General features: G+C 36.4%; 1 protein-coding gene across 1 annotated transcript; it reads right to left on the bottom strand.

Annotated features, from left to right (window-relative positions):
- Positions 1-1562: 1562 nt before the first annotated feature.
- On the bottom strand, positions 1563-20941 carry LOC134538902 (TATA box-binding protein-like 1). Its single transcript, XM_063380512.1, has 5 exons — positions 20627-20941; positions 14583-14862; positions 10121-10371; positions 6594-6688; positions 1563-5013 (listed from the first exon to the last, which is right to left on the bottom strand). Exons 2-5 carry the CDS (start codon positions 14841-14843, stop codon positions 4781-4783), a joined length of 840 nt encoding a protein of 279 aa, XP_063236582.1. The 5' UTR covers positions 14844-14862; positions 20627-20941; the 3' UTR covers positions 1563-4780.
- Between the last annotated feature and the right edge of the window lie 1059 nt (positions 20942-22000).

The raw sequence follows: 22000 nt of genomic DNA, 5'->3' as shown, positions 1-22000 counted from the left end.
CTTGATCAGTTCAGCAAAAGGTGAAGACCTTGAGGTGCATTGATGAATGCACCCTAATCCTGATGATCTAGCAACACTGGAGCATGGTCATGGTGTCATGGCCGCATGGGAAGTGTCCCACTATGTACCATTAGGCAGTTGCCAAAACCAACATAAAACCTTCAATACTCAACAGGACGTACCATGTTTTATCGCATAATCGTCACAAATTTTATACTAAAATCAAGTTTGAAAAGTAGAGTAGCAATTTTTACACGAGAAAAGCATTTTTGTTGATTTATAAAGTTATTCGAAAAAACAAAATCTATTCATGGAAAGTACGTTTCTTTGAAAAGTAGCGATTACAAAAGGACGCGAAACAATTTAAATTAATAACTCGTGCAACAACATTTTCATTCACCTTTAAATAAAAAAAACTAAACCCGTATTGAACGTGAGCCAGAACGCACAACTATCATTGCAGTACACACTAACCGCAAGTGTGTGTGTGTGCTATCAAATGTAGTTTGCTCGGCGCTCTGTCCTTAAAACTACCTGAAATTTATAATCACTTGGGCGCATGAAATGAACAGTAATTTTAACAATTGTAAATTTAAATATTACTGCATGCACACACTGCATGGAAGTCCCTCGACTCCACACTGGATGCAGCAAGAGCAATGGCGCCCGGGAAGCCAGACTCCTAGGGGAGGGGCGGAGGGAGGGAGGTGTGGGGATCAGAGGAGGAGGAAGGGGGCAGGGGTTTGCCCAGGCATCCACCAGGACAGCTCGCTGCTGGTCAGCCCTCATCCTCAGTATTTCAGTTCAACAACATTACCAACACACTGAAAATTTTCTCTACAATCTGAAATCTTTATTTACATTTGCTTATTTTTTTATTTTTATTTTTTGTCATAGAAAAAGTAGCAAGTTGTTGTTAATGTATCGCATGTGGTAAATCGATCATGACTATCAATTTATGCAACTCTGCAACTGTCACACTTCTTCTAATATCCATTTCGAAAGATTGCAGAGTTTTCTGATGTAGTAGTCCATGGTTGCATTTTTTTTCTGCACACTTAACTGGTACATGTTGTGTGTTTGATATGCAGAGTAAGTTAGTGATTTTGATAGTGCTTATCTGTTCTGTTGAAACAATTTTCTGAGTATTTATTTCACAAAAGTAACTAAACCTCAAGTCAATCTTAATTCACAACAAACTCATTAGGTACAATTCATGTATTGTCACTTCACTACTTCTTTTTAAAGAACCCACTATTCAATATTACCAAAAGTAAGCATTGAAAATTGAATCCAACATAAATGATAAAACTATTCATTTAATTTGAAATTCAAATTTTCTCACAGGTCTACTTATGTATTTGGTTACTTTATATTTTTTTTCCTATTAAATATGTTTAAAATTTTTTGATTATAAATAATTTAAATTTTGTGAAAATATGTGATTTAACACACTACAAAAACAAATGACTATGACTATGTTCACTAAAATTCTTACTCTGTATGTATCAAAAACTAGGAGAGGCAAAACTAGTTTCATAACTATGCAACTGTAACACCAGTATCATTCAGTCAATTTTATTACATCTGATTCTTTTTTAATTACCTAGTTATACAAAAACTAAAAATAACAGATGTTGCCAGCAGGCAATTTAATTTGTAGGTACTTACATAAATAACACTGCAGTCTCAAAACATTTTAAATGAGAAATATGTAAAACTAAGCAATAACGTTTGCAAGTGCTAACTCTAACAGAAATGATGACTGCTTGCACGAAGCCCTTCCCGAAGATTCGGGCACATCTCACGCAGCCTGAAGCACCACAAGTTTGCAAAATGGAATAAACAAGTCTGGTATTCAGCAAGGAAAAACTACCATGAATAACACAACAATTTCCAATATATACACACCCTTTCACAGAACTTTAAAAATTTGAATAATGAAACCAATAAGGGAACTGTTTCACCAGAAATGCTGAGAAAACAATACCAGTGGCTGGAAACTGCATGGACTCGACAAATAAATACTAGTCATGCAACACAAAAGACAAATACATTGATTATTACAACATATCTTTCTTTAATGGCCCATTTTATAATTATATATGCAGTCTGTTGTAGCGTGCATCTACAATTTAGACACTTACTTAAACATGTACATAAATAATGGTAGGTTTTCATGCATTTACTTTACAGCCAAGTGTCACTAATGAATATCAAAGAATCATCAATAGGTAGAGGCAAGATTATATGGTGAATAGCGAAACAACCAAAATAACTGAACTCGATACACCCCGAAACACTGTAACGGAAGTCAATACACTGCGTAACACCGAAATGCAGCGAAAGTACCTCAATTGCCTCATTTTATTTATTAAAATATAGAATTAATAGAAGAAATATTTAGTTTATGCCTTATATGAAAACCTTAAATATTATCCAATAAGTAACAAAAAATTATTTACTCTCTATGTATAGTTTTTACAAAGTAAAGCATAGCAGTCTATAGTTACATAAATGGCTAAAGTCACACAGAAATGTATGAGCATAATGATTTTGGATTTTTAACATTCCATATAGTTTTTATATGTATATATTAATTGTAAACTACACAATTACAAAAGAATATTGAATGTTATAGTTACAATTTTTGATTAACTTACTCTTACCAATATATGTATTGTTTTATGTACACATTTTAAGTGTATTACCACGGACTGTTAAAGCAGTTGATGAAAGTTATTGTGCTTGATATGTACTTATTGCATGTGTTGTTTTAATTTTTAATGATGATAAAGACAAAATCCTCAATGGCGAAACTTGCTTTTTTATAACACCATAAAATCTTGGCTCAAGCAATAGGTATAAAAAAAGGCTTCATAGTTTAGATGCAAAATTGTCGCTGCACCAAAAGCCTTACAAAACAAGGCAGTGATACCAACTACGCAGTCAGACCAGTGACAATCTCTCGCCACCCAAGGGACATACTTGGAACTCTCCGAGTTATGTCATGTGACACAAAGTTTTGACCAATCAGTGGGTGTGGATTTAATTGAATTGTTAGATATGAAGCTGTGACAACAGCAAGGCCTGACGTGGCAGTTAATCTTCGATCTGTGTGCATTTGCATGCCGTATTAATGCACTCACGCTGCAAAGAAAATGCATTTCTATGAATTTGGGCTCACATGTTTATAACTATTTTTTGACTTGAAAAGGTTTTATTTTAGCAGATGCTGAGTATTTTATCATCAAAATATTCTGAAGAAAAAAGCAGTAACACTAATTCTCTAAAACAGGTATCCATGGATACCGCACTTACTGAGAGTAGGAAATGAACACACTTTCTTTACATCAATTTCAGAATTTCTTGAGCTTCTACTTTAACACATTGTCTGAAGAGATAAAATTTAGTAAACTTATCTTGGCAAAATAAGTCATTTGAAAATATTTTTTTTTTATGAAATTGCAAATAATAGCTACAATAATTATAAATTTTATACAAATCAACAATATCAACTACTCACTGTAATGCAACTAGAACCTACTTATTCAATGTTTATAACAGTTTTAATTTTAGTTCCGTTACTGCAATCAAGAGCAATAAGATGACTAACTGCATCATACCAGAGTTAAAAACACTACACGACACAAAAACGTGGTAACAATAATCCAGTTCATCATTCGCAGCTGCAGATAGCACCCTATCTGCTCGCTTGTTTCTGAAAGTGCAGTACAAACACTAGCATCCACTTCAGAGAGCATTACAGTTCATTAACTTCAAACTGACTCGGCTAGTATTGAAATTAACCTGCTTTTAAGAGGATGTGAGTATCTTAATATAAACATTTCCAGTGTATAATTTAAAAATATATATACTTTAGGAGGCATACAAAATAAATTGGTGCATAGTCATGTTTTAAAGCCATCAGAAATGTTATAAGGAACTTAATGAAAAATAAGAAACAAATAAAAAACTACACTTTTTGAGATTCAGCATAACAGAACACACTCAGATTTTTTTAATCAAAAGCTATATATTTTTTTATGCTAATAGAGTTTTCATTTACTTAACATTAATCCAGATACAGAACAAAAAAATTTGCTTGTCAATAAGTTTCACGAACTTAAGGTTCGGCAATATTCTGTCTAAATTTCAAGCATTCTTACTTGCTCCACATAAAATTACTCAATGTTTGTCTTAAATTAAGAACCAAACAGTTTATAAAAAAAATTGTATTGTCACCAGAATGCATAGCATGGAATGATTTTTAAATTCAAGTCATTGAATTTTACTGCATTGAAAGCTTGAAAGTCACAAACACACAAGGAAAAATACCAAAGACTTAGGTGCTTCTAACAATGACTAAACGACAAATGTAATGCTTTATGTATTTGTTTATATCACACTGCATGCTAATATTACTAATTTATTATAAATGACTGTAAAGTTCAATAAATATTATAGCCACTGAGTTAGTACTTCAGCAAAATCAACTTATAAATTATGTACAAACATTCAGTTCACAGCTATGTTTACTGTAAAATAATAAATAACAAACAACACGTGGTACGAAAACCAATACGAAACCACCTCCACAGGTGATCTGATACACGGTTAAGGCATTTCAGAAATGTGCGAAATAAAATCCAAACTAAACTAAAGAAAAGGTTTTTGAAAAAAATAAAAACTCTTTCCAGTCAGCGAAAACTGTGATTGCTTGTGAAGAACACACATTCTCGAAATGTTTTCGATTCACACCTGCGCACGTTCCTCGCGATCAGTCCCAGCTCTTGTCGCTCTCGTAGTTCTCCTCCTCCGACGTTTCAGCGAGTTCCTCCACACAGTCCTCCGCGTCTTCCACTTCAATGTGAGAAAACCGACACTTGCGCTTCGAGCCCTGTTTTTTGAGTTGCAACGCAAGCAAGTCCTCTTTCGTGCGCTCCTTCCGAAACTCGTAGACTAGAGGGAAGATGTGTTCTATGGCGGCCTGCACCGCCGCCACGCTGGGCGCTGCAACACAGCACACGAGGATCAAGTAGCACGGCTCCTCGCACAGTAGCACCGAGAGCTCCCGCATCTAGCAGTGTCTGGCTCACGACATTCCCGACCCTCGCCGAAAACAGAACAGTTACAGCAATTTCTTTCAATTATAGAGAGACTTTTTGGCAGTAACTGTATTGATAGTTCTACAGAAGGAAAATAAATAGCTATGTTTGTCCTATCTATTTCATTAATCAATAACAGAAGTTTTTGACGTAAAATGCCAAACTTTCACGGGTGTCAAAACAAAACGGCTGAAGCAATGTTCCAATTTAAATTTTAAATTGAATTATTTTTATTTATTAGATATTATGTGATTTTGAATTTACAGTAATACTTAAATCTTTCAAACATAAAAATTAATGTACACAATAATAATAGTTAAAAATAGTGCTGTAACAATTAAAGTTTGATTGTTTCATAAATTTTCCTTCATGATAATTATCACAAAAACATTGGAAACAAATATGTTTTTGACATCTTGCAAAATTAATGAAAAATGATATTGGGAACCAAACTTCAATAACATTCAAAAATATATCTCTATCATCTGAAAGTTTAGAAGCGTACCAAGCACATCTTATTTTATTAAAAATTAGCAATGACAATTGATGAAGAACTATTGATTGTATTTTGATAGTCTTCACTGGTATTTATTTCTCAATTTTGTTCGATTAATTGAACAGAATTCTTTTAACGCTTCATAAGGTCTTTTTCCTGTCTATAAAAGTATACGTTGCAAGGTTGTACAAGAGTACATTTTGGAGGAATAACTTTAATTGTACAAGTAGACACTGTATCGTCATCCTCATACATATCAAGTAATATCTAATAAATAAAAACAATTTAATAATTTAAAAAACTTATTTAGAGAATATTTGTAAACAATCAATCTATTTAAAAAAAAAATCATTAAATCATTGAGAATAGAAACGTGAGCGTCTGGGCGGCAGCACGTACATTACCACCAGCCGCTGCGTCGTTGGCAACAGTGACTGGCAAGTGAGCTCTGTTACTGTAAGGGGTGTACTACTAATACACAGTCTCGTCCCTCGTGAGCCGTGCTTCTGGCTTGCTGCATCGTGTTCACGCACAATTAGGGTTCAAGAAAAACTTGCACCCGGTTATTTTTTATTCGTACAAGCAATGCCGTATTTGATATTACCTAGGGAAAATGTTAAGATTAAATAATGAAGCTTTAATTTTAAAAGCAGACTGAAATTGTTAAAATCTAATAATAGTATTTAAGAAACAAAGTGGTTGTTTTAAAAAATTAATTTTTTTTTTGGATGTAACATGAAATAAATTTAAAATTCTCACATAATTTATTGTAAAATATACACAACTTTCAGTTTTAGAGCCCATCTAGTTGGTCACGTAATCTACACTTTCACAAGATTTTCTGCAATCGAAATTTCTAAACAATACTACTGGTTTTATTTTTACTTTTTCACAAAAAAAAATTTGGATGCAGAACCGAAATAACTTGGATAGAATGCAGCATTCCTCAACTAGCTAAAAATTCTGCAGAAACCAACGATTTTACTAACCTGTTACTGTGATACTACCAGTCGAAAATATTTTCAATGTTGCTTTGGGTTGTTCGATCTTATACGTGACTCCGGGGTGAAGTTCTGGTTCATAGCTAAAATGAGAAAAAAAACCTCACTTAACATTCACATTAAGACAAATCAATCCCAACATGAGTGTTTATCAATTGTTGTGCTTACAGGGTTCTGCAGCTGGTTAGAGCTAGCTAACAAGTTACCACTTGGAACAGCCAGAGAAAATAATTGATTATTTCTCACAGGCAAGTACAACTGCCCGTTCTGCGCATGTTTACTTCACGAGTAAAGTTAGTACCTATGCCATGTCCCGTTGTACAGCAAGATGCAGATTAATGTTTACAAATAATTTTTTAAATAATTTATGGATACCAATCAAACATTTTTTTCTTCCTCACATGAACAAAGAAACAGATTAAAAAGCTAGAGGACAACTTCACCAACAGTTATAATATCATAAGTTCATTTTCTTACATGGATCATTGAAAAGATTATGCTTTGTATCTTAGTACAGTAGACTCCCGATTATCCGGGGTAATGACTGGCAAGGGGCCCACGGATAATCAAAAAACACGGTTAAAGCGATGACGGGGGAAAAAATGATTTAATTAAATTTTCTTTATCCCGAGTGTCGATACAAACACTTTAACACCCGCCCCTCATAGCAACGTCCAAATTCGTTTCAGTAAAACATTGCACTAATAATAAAACAGCGATTAAACAATGTATATTTAAATTACAAAAAAATATTGAACAGTCTAAATTTAAAATTTAAAAAATCATGAAACGGTTTGTTTACATAATATGGCTAGGCATTCCTAAGTAGGCGCTAAAAACATTTCAGTTACAAAATAATAATGATTTTAATATACAAGATATATTTGATTTCTAATAGGATTTCAAAATAACATAAAAACTTGAGTGTGTTGTATTATAACAAAAAAATTATTTAATCTGTTAATGTAATTCCCGACTCTGTTTACAAAGTGCGTTACTGCCTTGATAAGCCACTAGCGCAGTACCACTCGTTTGCGTTTATTAGACATTACTGTCAAAATATTCCTACAGAAAACAATACCACACAAAGCAACTGCGCGAGCCAGTATCAGTCGCGTGAGTCACGCAGCAGCGGCGCCGCGCCGGCGCTAACCTGAGCCCGGTTCACAAGGTCGCGTGGAACACAAGCGCGCACGGTTAACAGGGGTGAGTTTATGATTGCTCCTGCTGTTTTGAAGTTCATGACGCATATTAATACTTACCAACCATGCATGTACTGTGTTTGGCAGCATTATTCGTCGTGAATCACAGCATAAAATGCTCAGTCACATCAATAGATAACAAATATAAAAAAAAAAGTCAAAAAGTTATTTTCGTTTTTATGGTTTATGGAAGTGAAATATGGCACGGTTAATCCGCAAACCGGATAATCCGCACCTGGATAATCTGGAGTCTACTGTATTTCCTTATTTAAATATAACCTAGAATTTTTTTTTCAAAAAATAATATTAATATTTGTTAAAATTATTATGCACATGAATTTCAGTATTTTGTAAACCACATCAATAAAGTTATTAAATTATAAAAAGGATTTCTACCAGCCCATTCATAATAAAATTTATATAAGTATTGTATCAAAATATTTATTTAACAAAATGTAATATTGGAAAAAATATATATAAATTCTTTAACTAAGCAAAATAAAACCTGCAGAATATTAAAAAAATTCAAGAGAGATGGCAACAATAAAAGTAGGTAGACTTCAAGAGAGGAATGCAGTGACGAGACACCCACACCCTGGGGAGACAATACAGTCACTTACCTGGAACATTTTTTTTCCTTTTTCCGCTGTAGAAAGCCAATTACTCGAAAGAAAAGCTTAAATGGCCAAATGTTTGTAGAGATTTCCAACTATTATAAGTTATATATATGAATCTGTTAAGTATCAGCAATTTTTTTTTAAAATAAAGTAGTATACATTTGTGTGTGTTTATACATACAGGCAAAAAAACTTGTTAGTTATGAGGTAAAACATGTCACCAAAACACGAAAAGAAAAAATTATATATATGTATATATAATCTGCAGAAAAAAAGGACAGAATTTTGCCATAAGTATATGACGAGACCACCACTACTATGAGAGTTGACTACGAGAGAAAAGATGTTCTCGTAAGCACCACTTGCAATAGTTAAAAAATAATTTTTTTAAAGTTAAAAGGTTATAAATCCTAGATATCCCAAATATTTTTCAATTTCCAGCCATATCTCTAAAATTACATATCATAAAGATAAAGTTCATAAGATAAAAGCTTTTGCAAAATTTCACCATGAACCAAAAAAAAGTGGTATTTAATTAATTAGTGATCCCTAAACACATAAATTTTAAGGCAAATCTCACCACCTGTAGCCATGCCACTCTCGTCTCTGAGTGCACTCGACGCGTGATCATATTTGGATGGAGATTACATGCTCCGTAGTACCTGCTGCTAGTACCTTGGCACGGGACGCGACAGATGAGAACAGCTGACATACTTCACTTCCATGCCTCAGCTGGAAAACTTCTAGCAGTTCCCTCGTTAAAAACCAGGATGATATTTCAGAGCGCAAGGCCAAACATCGCAGTTTTGATAGTTGTCTAACCAATGGCATACGAGCTTGCTACACGGGACGCACATCTGTACTAAACAGACACACTTGCTACCAGCTTTTCGAGCCCGTGAGAGTGAGGCGAGATAGCACGATAATTTAGTGTCCAATATTCATCTCAAACTGCTGTCTGTGTCAGTTTCCTAGAATGTCTGTTACTGGGAAGACTTTTTCAACTGCATCAATGTTATTGTACCAGTTAATTACAAAGTGTCAAATATTCAGAAGTGAACGCAACTCACAATTGGAGCGCCCACAAATACATTAACATTGCTCACATGGAGGTCGCAACAAGAGCGAGATGCAGACACTTGGGTGTTTCCATCCGCAAGAGTCAAGACTTTTTAGTTTCAAAATATGGAAATCATGACATAACTATTTTCACTGACAACTAATTATGTAATGTGGTCAGAGACTCAAAATTAGAATTTTTTTTTCATTTATTTAAAATTAAAAATCTTTATTTTAATGTTCAAAATATAACACAAACATATAAAATAAAAACTTATTTTCAAAAAAATGCAAAGTAAAATTCAGGATGAAAATGTTGGGTCAACCATAGATGAGATGCAACAACCCAAAACAGACAAACTAACAACAATATATAAAGTTAGGTTATTAACATTTATCCGAAAAGAAAAGAAGGAATTTTTATAGAAAAAGTTACTTAAACTTACACTTCGCAAAAAATAACAGTATGCAAAAATATTCGGTTTGGTTTTACTATAAATTTCGAAGGAAAATTGTGGTAGGGCCAAACAAAACATGTTAAAAAAAAGTGCTCATGCAAAACAAAGGTGAAACATATTCAGTCAAATGACAGATGGGGCAAAAGAGGATAATAAAGCCAAGTTGACGGCGGACTCACACTGCGATGGGCCTGTGCCGCGACGAGAACGCGGTGATCCTGATGGCGAAGGGCATCGAGCACGTCCCCAGCACGTTCACCACCCGGAAGTTGTTGAACCTGACTTTGAAGCCCAGCTTCTGCAGGCACCTGGCGAAGCGCCGGGCCGCCACCTTGGCGTGGTCCTCGCTGGTGGCCCCGGTGCAGGTCACCTTGCCCGACGACCAGATGGAGGCAGTGGTGTAGGGCTTGCGCAGCTTCATGGTGATCATCTGTGGGCAGAGCACATCGCTGCCCTCGCCTCGTGCCACTACACACTCACTACACGCTCCACTGCAACAGTGTTCCTTAGTAACCCTGGCAGTAATAAACTACACACTCACTACACGCTCCACTGCAACAGTGTTCCTTAGTAACCCTGGCAGTAATAAACTACACACTCACTACACGCTCCACTGCAACTGTGTTCCTTAGTAACCCTGGCAGTAATAAACTACACACTCACTACACGCTCCACTGCAACAGTGTTCCTTAGTAACCCTGGCAGTAATAAACTACACACTCACTACACGCTCCACTGCAACTGTGTTCCTTAGTAACCCTGGCAGTAATAAACTACACACTCACTACACGCTCCACTGCAACTGTGTTCCTTAGTAACCCTGGCAGTAATAAACTACACACTCACTACACGCTCCACTGCAACTGTGTTCCTTAGTAACCCTGGCAGTAATAAACTACACACTCACTACACGCTCCACTGCAACTGTGTTCCTTAGTAACCCTGGCAGTAATAAATTACACACTCACTACACGCTCCACTGCAACTGTGTTCCTTAGTAACCCTGGCAGTAATAAACTACACACTCACTACACGCTCCACTGCAACAGTGTTCCTTAGTAACCCTGGCAGTAATAAACTACACACTCACTACACGCTCCACTGCAACTGTGTTCCTTAGTAACCCTGGCAGTAATAAACTACACACTCACTACACGCTCCACTGCAACAGTGTTCCTTAGTAACCCTGGCAGTAATAAACTACACACTCACTACACGCTCCACTGCAACTGTGTTCCTTAGTAACCCTGGCAGTAATAAACTACACACTCACTACACGCTCCACTGCAACAGTGTTCCTTAGTAACCCTGGCAGTAATAAACTACACACTCACTACACGCTCCACTGCAACAGTGTTCCTTAGTAACCCTGGCAGTAATAAACTACACACTCACTACACGCTCCACTGCAACTGTGTTCCTTAGTAACCCTGGCAGTAATAAACTACACACTCACTACACGCTCCACTGCAACTGTGTTCCTTAGTAACCCTGGCAGTAATAAACTACACACTCACTACACGCTCCACTGCAACTGTGTTCCTTAGTAACCCTGGCAGTAATAAACTACACACTCACTACACGCTCCACTGCAACTGTGTTCCTTAGTAACCCTGGCAGTAATAAACTACACACTCACTACACGCTCCACTGCAACTGTGTTCCTTAGTAACCCTGGCAGTAATAAACTACACACTCACTACACGCTCCACTGCAACTGTGTTCCTTAGTAACCCTGGCAGTAATAAACTACACACTCACTACACGCTCCACTGCAACTGTGTTCCTTAGTAACCCTGGCAGTAATAAACTACACACTCACTACACGCTCCACTGCAACAGTGTTCCTTAGTAACCCTGGCAGTAATAAACTACACACTCACTACACGCTCCACTGCAACAGTGTTCCTTAGTAACCCTGGCAGTAATAAACTACACACTCACTACACGCTCCACTGCAACTGTGTTCCTTAGTAACCCTGGCAGTAATAAACTACACACTCACTACACGCTCCACTGCAACAGTGTTCCTTAGTAACCCTGGCAGTAATAAACTACACACTCACTACACGCTCAACTGCAACAGTGTTCCTTAGTAACCCTGGCAGTAATAAACTACACACTCACTACACGCTCAACTGCAACTGTGTTCCTTAGTAACCCTGGCAGTAATAAACTACACACTCACTACACGCTCCACTGCAACAGTGTTCCTTAGTAACCCTGGCAGTAATAAACTACACACTCACTACACGCTCAACTGCAACAGTGTTCCTTAGTAACCCTGGCAGTAATAAACTACACACTCACTACACGCTCAACTGCAACTGTGTTCCTTAGTAACCCTGGCAGTAATAAACTACACACTCACTACACGCTCCATTGCAACAGTGTTCCTTAGAAACCCTGGCAGTAATAAACTACACACTCACTACACGCTCCATTGCAACAGTGTTCCTTAGAAACCCTGGCAGTAATAAACTACACACTCACTACACGCTCAACTGCAACAGTGTTCCTTAGTAACCCTGGCAGTAATAAACTACACACTCACTACACGCTCAACCGCAACAGTGTTCCTTAAGGGCCGTCTACAATAGCAATGTCCTAAACTGTGTCCGAAGGACGCTCGTCGCTGATTGATCCACGTGACCCTCTGACGTCATGCGTCAAGTGGGCGAAGGTCCGAACCTACCTGGTCCGAAGACATTCGTCAATTTGAACTTTCTGTCCCAACCTGTGTAGGTACTTCGGACACAGAAAAAGAACAGAACACTCACGATATTTGAATTTCCGGTTCCCGTTTGAAAACGTGGGGTTTGTTTTTGTTATTGAAGGAAATGGAAGGTGTTGTAAGTCACTTATAACTTACATAACTTTCAAAAGTTCAATCTCAAACTACAAAGCATCAAAACAATAAACAAAAATTTGGTTTGGCACATTTACTGCGCTCTGGTGACATCTTTAGAAATCAATACATTCGGACATCGGACATCGTAAATTGTGGACAGGGCAGTTTTCGGTGAGACAATGGGACGTCACTCACATTCGGATAAGGACACAGACCACGCACAGGTTCGGACTATTGTAGACGGGCTCTTAGTAACCCTGGCAGTAATACTTGATGACATTCAAAATAAGATTATTTTCTTTAATAAGATTATATCTTTAAAAAAATTTTCTACTCCTTCATTAAATTCTCTCTCTAAATTAAAGTGTATTTACAATTGTTATAATAATAAAATCAAGTGTACTTATATTTCAGAAAATACAAACCTTAGACTGCTCCCATTCAACAGCCACTTGCTATCAACCTTGCGTACAGTCCAAAAAAAAAATAACTACTTACTCTTCAGATTAATTTCAAACTCAAACAAATTTGATTTTAAATATTCTAGTAAGTTATGAATTCTGTAACCTTCTATTTAGCATTAAAAATCATCATCATATTTTTAGTCATCCATAATTCGTTGTTGAGTGCATCATCATTTCATTGTTTTTTATTGCTTATTAATTGTAATTACTAGAATTTATGCATTTTTTTCAGTATTGTGTTCAAACATCTTTATTGACGTCCCAATGTTAAAACTATTTTATATATTATGTATATTATTTTATATCTACTTGTACTACTTGTCTTTTTTTGTCAGTCTTTCTACCTGTTTGTATTGGTTTTTGTTATTGTTGTGTCTGTCTTTTTGCACTTGCCCTACTTAATTACATCACCTTTCATGCTACCAACAATGATTCCATCCTTTCCCTCTTGTCCATTCGCACTGTTATTTAAATAACAGTTGCCAGCAACTGCAGGAATTTAATATCTGTATCAGAAATAACACTAGACATTAGACTTTCTGTAAATAAGGTTTCAGAGCTATGACCTAGTTTGTTTTAGCCAGTGATGAAGTTAGTTCTAGTTTTGTTCCATCATATAACCTGCAGTGGACACGCACCCTCCCCCCTCACTCCTGCCCCTGCCCCTTGCTGACTGATGGCACACCCTTTATTCCCTTCCCCTCCCCCCGTGTCTGATGGCATCACACGCTCTCTCGTACCTTCTCATCTGCCACTCATTACATTATATGGTTTTATTTTTAGTCCAATTTTATTTTTAAGAGAACATTTCTGTGTTATTGTTTTTCATATAAAAGCTGTTTTGTGATAGCTGCTCTACTAAAATGGTGGCAAAAATTATATCCTGCATTTGGTTGCATGTGTAATCGGTGCACAGATTTCACTTCAATCATTTGTCACATTGGGTTTTTTAGTCCGGTAACAGTAATGTATCTCGAAAAAGCAACCACTTTCTAACGAAATAATGGAACTGTTATGTATGAAGTCACAAATACATTTTCGTATTAAGTATCGGTTCTCAAGTCACTTGTAGGTATGTTCACTTAAATTGACTGTATTCAAGTTTCTAGGTCACTCAACACTCAATCAGCAGTATATTAAGATTTTACAACTAAAATAAACAAGCCTAAAATAAAATGGAATTGCAAACACAGCTGAGAGTACCATTTGCCAGAGTCTCAAATAAAACGCTAGTACAAAACAACACGAGTCCTCAAGACTAGTTCAACTGCTGAAAACTACAACCAACACATGAAACAGCCTATCACCGAGGAGACGGCTACGTACCCCGTTCTCCCGCCTGTACTCCACGTTCGCACCGTTGAGTGCGATCTGGCGGAGGTTCAGGTGGCAGCGCACACTGAAGCTGCACACCACGTTGTTTATCACAATGTCTATCTCGGGTGCCTCGCTGGCCACCTCCGGGAGCATGCCCTCCCTCACGTCCTGCTTGGGGTCGTCCTGGCGGGGCGGCTCCCTGGCCTCCAGGTGGCCCAGGCTGCCGTTGGTCAGCGCCTTGATGCCGTTCTTCTGGACCGCAGAGGCCATGGCCGGCCGGCCGCCCAACCTGCCCGCACGCCGCTCGCTTCAACTGGTTCTTACGAGATAACATTTTTTATCTATCTTTAAATAATGTATCTTAATAAAAGGTCTAATTCCACTCTAATAATCAACAGTTTGCTCATTGATGTTTCTTGTGATTTTTAATCAAGGAGTTAACATTTAAATTATCTGCATAAGTTGTAAATTATATCCAGTTAAATACTACTCTAAAATTAAATTTATTAGTAAATTGTAAGTCAAAAGTGTTAAAAAAATATTCCTATTTTGTGAGAAATCCCTGACTGCACTGTAAATCCCTATTCTGTGGGAAACACTCATTTTATGGAGAATCCTCCTCCCGTGGGGAAAAACCCTTTCTGTGGTTACGTTCCAGTCAGATGTGCAGATGTGCTGGACTTCAGTTCTAAGATGTTATCACTTTTCTGGTTAACATGTGTGGCAGAAAGCGGGATATGTATGAACATGCTGAGAACCAAAATAAATATCAGGAAATTACTTCTATAAAACGCCGTTTACAGAGAGCTAATATGTTAACCCATAAAAAAACTTCTTGCTTATCAGGACTAGATAGACACAAATTATTTACATCTTCAATCACACTTTTCACATTAAATGAATGATACTTATAAAGTTAATTGCGAAAAATCAATAACACTTTTCCACACGAATAAATAAACTGTAGATACTTTAAATTAAATTAAAGAAATATGGTAGCATCAACCATTAGCAGTTATGAAAACTGAGGAGTAGACAAACACAAGCAGCATCGCTGCTGCGTCACTTCTACCTCTCGCCTGCCGGCCGTTACAGCCAACACAGCATGCTACGCTACCCCTTCCATTCCCGTCTTCCCATTCGACCGCTCGTGCATGTGTGGAGTGGTGTCTCCTCCTCTGCTGGTTCTCCCACCACGCACCCGACTATCCCCCTCATGCCATCAACATTTTCTTAACACTCAAAAATTGTAGCCCCATAAGCAAAGAAGTTTCACTTCAATAGCTGGTTTGAACAAAAAAAATACCTTCTTTATACAAAAAAAAACAGGTTATTTGGTTTTTTTTTTTCCCAACCCTGACTCATAACACTATGAAAAGTATATCTGTGGTTATACGAGTCACTCCCTCTAGAAAGCCCCCACACATGTATGTCTTTACCTCCGCTAAAATTCTGAATTTGGATTAGTCTGCTGCTAGTATTTGTCCGAAGGGAAAATCAAACCCCTGAGTTTTGTTGTGATTACTGACTGTCTAATACATAGCACAGTTGCTGTCTACCTGTTTTAGAAGAAACTTTTAAACTTTTTGAAGCAGAGATTAAAGAGAACTCCCACAAAGATGGGTCTAGTGCACAATATCGACACAAGAAGAACTTTATGAACTTGTGCCACCACAAGAAAGACTTGGTTATTGATGCAGTATGGCATTATTCAGCAACAGCACATGGGAAAAGGCCATGTGATGGTATTGCAGGCACCGTGAAGAGACTGGCAGCACGTGCAAGTCTTCAAATGCCACATAAAGACCTAAGAAGACCTCATGATTGGGCAAAAGAAAACATTTTGGGTATTAACTCTACTCTTGCTACACTGCAACATAAGACTTCAGCTCCCTGGCACCAGGAAACTACATGCTTTCATGCCAGCAGAGGGTACAACAAAAGTTTTAGCACACCTGGGTTGAGTTTTCTGTGGCATCTTAGGACATACTGGTTCGAAGTTGAGATATATGGTTACGTCGCAGCAGTTTACAGATTGTGGCTGGCTTGTGTTTTGGCAGAAGACAAAAAGGCAGATGAAGTCAAACTGACATTTATACACCCTGCACGACCATCTCCATCTATCTTCCTCTTATCCCACAGCACATGATGCTCTCTGCATCCCGTGCAAAGTTCACCCAGTCACTCCAACAGGCCGAACATACAATCTTTCTGACAATGAAGCACAGAAAGCCACTCAAATCTTTCATCAATTCAAAGAGAAATAAAGGCATATCAATACAGAATCCCAGGTCAGCCTACTTGCATCATTTATGTAAGTGATACATCTACCTGTTAGAATTGGTTAGCAGACTAATAAAGAGTATAAATTAAAATTCTTACAAATATATTTGCATGCGAGTACTTAAAACTTCAATATATACAAGAAATGAACAAAAATTGGTACTATTAAATACTTGATCTTAACATATACCTACCACATATTTGTACCTCACATCACATGAGCCCATAATGATTCCAAAATTATTCTTAATACGTAAAGAATAGTACAAACAATTTTTGAGGATATTTTAAATTTTTTTTAAATTGTCACTTTTTGAGAAAGCCAAATTTGTAATTTTCCATCATACTTTTTGGTATTTTTTAACATCAGCTGTTTCTGAATTTCAAATATTTTTCTAGATCAGAAACATGCACAATTTGGGTTATTTTGTAAATTAAATATATTTAAAAAAAATAAACCTCACTTTTAAAAAAAATCTTTAATTACTTCATGCAGGTAAACTATAATCTAAGACAGTCAGGTAGAATGTGTGTGCTGACTTGTCAAGCGCACTGCGCACCGCGGCACTGAGCGGCCCAGTGCCATCAACAAGGCAAGCGAGATAAGTCATGGATGGTTTCAAAGCATGTATGACTAACCACAGAACCATGTGGCTTCATTACAACTCATGCACGCTCAACAGAAGAAAGTTGCGCCAAAACAGAAATTCGGAAGGACTGTGCCAAACTGTAATTCAGAAAAGATGGCTAGTTAAATGTACGTTTAACGTATGTAAGCTGCCCTCGTACTCACCGCAACTCACAGAAGCAAAGTCTAGGAAGCCGAGCCTACAAGTCAGTATGTGCAACACGACCAGAGCAAGTAAAAGAGAGTCTACCAACATCATAATGAAAATCAGTACACACGCTTGAATACGCATAAGCCTGGATCTTGAGGTGCTGTACTGAGGTTGGATTGGCTTCAATTTCTTGTAAGCAATCAATTTGTATTTGTTGCCAATAATGATTGTTATATCTTTGTAGTACCTGATCTCTTAATACCAAAATTCTATTTTGAACAGTTAACGTGGTGCATGTGCTGTGTCATATTGCAGCACTTATACCATATACACCCTTTCAAAGAGTTATAGAAATTGCTTAATTTGAATGGATTGTCAAGAGATCTAGAATGAAATCTTTACCTTGATTTAATAATTGTCCATACATTGTGTTCCATGCTTTGTCACGCACACTCTAATCACTTCTCTGTCCATACCAGAATGGAACTCCTACTGTTTGACTCCACTGCAGGTCGTGTGCTACGCGAGTCATTTCAACAAATGTTTATTTCATGTGGTTTAGCGGCAGTTAGTGTGTTTTCTGTGTATGAGTGCACATGCATGACAGAATTGAATTGAATTAAAAAGTGATATAGAGATATAAAGACAGTGAAATAGCAAAAGATAGACACAGAGGGAGATAGGGGAACACAGAATGAATTGCAGAGATAAAGAGGTATCTAGATACATATAGAGCAAAATAGTGGGATATATATTAAAGAGATAGAGATAAAGAGAAGTATAGATATAGATGTATAAAGATATTGAGAGATATATTTATACAGGGAGTTAGATAGAAAATTAAAAATAGAGAGGGATAGAGAGATGCTTTGCATGTGTGTACCTACTTCAAACAAATTACACAAAAACTGAATGAGGCATTGCAATGCATGCAGGGCATTAGTTCTTAATATTCTTTTAATTATTTTTTTAATTTAAATATTTTACTTACAGAATCCATTTAACCAATTTTTATCTGGTTTTCACATGGTGTAAGTTATTTTTTGTGCAATCATAAGTTTTAATATTTTATCTTGCTTGAATGTTATTTTAATAACTGTATTTCCACATGTGCATTCATTTTCTAGTTTTACTTATGTTTTTAGAACATTTGGTGTTGTTTTAGTGAAAGACAGGACAGACAGGTGTGCAAATCAACAGCACCAATTTTTAAATGTGCCATCTTTTGAAGGTTTTTTTTATTTCTTTCTAATAATTATTGATCAAGTAGTTGTCAGTTTAGCTACTTATTTTTGTACTGTGTATAATCAGTCAGACCACTGAGCTATCCAGGTATGGAATGTTATAGTGTACGTGATTACAACTATAAATTAATGGTTGTATTAGGTTACTTGCACCTTTTAGTTAATTTAAAACTGTAAAATGTTTTGAATTATGGCAGTTTTGAGATAATTGTATTTAAAGAAACCTTTTCACTTTTGTAGTGGGATGGAAGCATATATCATTCGTGAGTTTGGTACTGTGATACTCCGATCCTGCGCATCTGGTCCTGAAAGCCTAATCCCGTATACACTGATTCTGTTGAAAATTATGCCTGCTGTTTTAAATTAGTAGGTACACCCAAAATATTGTACATGTGATCCTGGTGGCATGATACTGTATGAAACTGAGAAGTGGGAAATGGCTTTGAAGTCAGCAAAAATGGTGTTTTAGTCAGCTGAAAAGGAGTAAATTTTGATACAAATTATTACATTTGCTGTAGCAAATTTCTAATCCACATTTATCTCTCTTAAAGGCATTAACACCATAATTTTCCTAGACTTCATTGCCCTGCTTACTTGCAAGTTTTTTCAGAATAAAGTAGGAATTTAAAAATGCTGTTTTCGGTATGAATAGAGGAACTTTTTTGGTACTAAAAAAAAATTTCCAGACCTTTTTAAATATAAAATCTGCCAATCTAGGAAATTACCCATAGCCCTAACCACTACCAAGTTTCTTCTAATCTAGTGTGAATTTATTAACACCCTTTTCAGGGTGAACTAAATAAAATCTATTGCACTCACAAAAATTTTCGAATTTTATTTTAAAGCTGCATTTTGTATTTGGTTACAAACTTCAAAACCAATTAAATATTTCAAAAGCAAAGACATTTGGGTGTTATAACTCCATCTGTCCATCCATTAAAAGTATGAACCTGCCACGCTTTCGAGAGGTGGATAGATGGACTTTTTCGGGCCATCTAATTGGCTGCAGCTCCCATGACTGGCAATTGGGTGACTGAAAAATAGATGACAGGCAGAAGTAGACGACGGATGTTTACTTATATTCCACTACGACTGAATTATCACACATCCGTCTGTCCATCAATCCTGAACAGCTAGACAAGTGATGTACGCAATTATAGTGGTCTGTCCAAATATTTTCCCAAGTGCTTCTCAAAATACATGTCAAGGCTCTCAGAGATTAGAATTATCGAAATGTTGTATATAATTTAAGTTGTGGCCCTGTATGTACTGTTTTAGCAAATGCTCACAAAAATTTCGTCATGATTGAATCGTTACGAAGTAAGTTTTACAACGGTCATGTCATTATACAAAACATATTCTGAAGACAGCTGACTAGCGCAACAAATCCTAAGATAGAATCCGTCCGTCAGTCAAAAGTTTGAGTTTGCCAAACTGTTGGCTGGCGGGCGGACGGGCTCACGGACGAAATTTTTGGGCCGCTCTGATTGGCTCCAGGTCACCTGATTGGTGGAATGAGATGAGCCATTGTAATTCCGAATTAATATGCCAAACGATACCTCAAAATATCTACACATTCGTAAATGTATCAAAATAGCAAACCACCAAAAAAATATGGAAAGAAAACACTTACTTATAAGTAACAAGAAGTATAAATAAATCTGAAAAGCTCTCCAATTATTTTTTTTCTGTAATTAGGAACACTCCTAAAATAATAATGATATACGACAAAAGAAATTTTACTTACGGATATATCCTCCCTAAGATCTCGAAATATCCAGCAGCGAACCACAAATTATACACAAAATCATTACTAATAACAGAAAAAACACAGTTACCAAACTACACAATTATCAGCCATATTGATCACAGAATATAAAAGGTATCGGGGGTGGACACTATATAGCTTCGAGCATATATATCATAGAGAGCTTACAATCTTTTGTTTAAAAACCAAAGTCTTGAACAGCTGATCTAATTGCCATTTTCACCACACTATTTTTCAGTTTTAACTGAAGTAAATTTTAGTGAAACCTCTACTTCTACTTCGTAAACAATGATTAAGTTTTTTCACTTCATCGGGCATTAAGGCAATTCACTAACCTATAGCAGATACACATGAGAAACCATATTAAAATTCGTTTGAAACTTCCTAACTCCATGTTAAAGGCATAATTACAAGTCAGTGCAATTATTTTTTTTTTGTTATTTTCGGGATCATATTATGTTAAAATATTGAACAATTTAATTCAGAAGAAAAAAATTATTTCGTAATAATTCAATATATAATTTATGGAATTATTTATGTTCATAGAATCTTAAGTTACACATATGTTCTTTTTTTACAAAAATTAAAATACGGAACATAAGCAAATACATTTGTGTATTATTTAAAGTATGATCGTAATCAGAGACCTTCGGGTAAGATAACGAATAAAAACTGACTGATTTTGATTCAAACGTAACCTGACTTAAATGACGTATTCCAGAAAAAGCACAAACCGAATCCTACGATGGTTACAGCAATGTAATTGTTTTAATAACAAGGTGCCCTGCGCAGAATTATAACATATAGTTAAAACGCATTCTAGCAAACGTTCTGAAACCATCGATTTAATTGTTACGACATAATTCCTAGAGAAAGCAGCAGAATCGAACGAATTAGATGGTTTAATATTTACTAATTTCCACAAGTACCGGTACCTACGTTTTAAGTTTCGATTATTTCTTGTTATGACAAATAAAGTCTAAAAAATTGATTCTGGGTCTAGGTTCGATACCATTTCATTTAGCACACCGATATATTTGATATGTCCCCCGATATTCATGAAATTGAATATACCTATGAGAGTTAAGGCTAAGATCCTGATTTTCTGCCGAGGACGAAAGGAAAGAACAGAAAACACATAGTTCTCTACGATCTCAATAGATAGTACTAGCTGTATGGTTGATTGCTGTGGAGGTTCGGATTTTAAAAACAAGGTTTGAGTGGGAGGGGGGGGGGTGGTTCCTAGAATATTTTGTCACCTAGCAGGGTGTAATGTTTACGATGGGGGAGGGGTGTAGATTTTAGACCTCGGAGAGCTGTTAGCTTTCCGCTCGCCCTTTTTCAGTCTCTTCT

Source organism: Bacillus rossius, chromosome 14 (assembly GCF_032445375.1).
Source record: "Bacillus rossius redtenbacheri isolate Brsri chromosome 14, Brsri_v3, whole genome shotgun sequence".
In the NCBI taxonomy this organism is placed as follows: domain Eukaryota; kingdom Metazoa; phylum Arthropoda; class Insecta; order Phasmatodea; family Bacillidae; genus Bacillus; species Bacillus rossius.
This window is presented reverse-complemented; position numbering and strand designations above follow the sequence as displayed.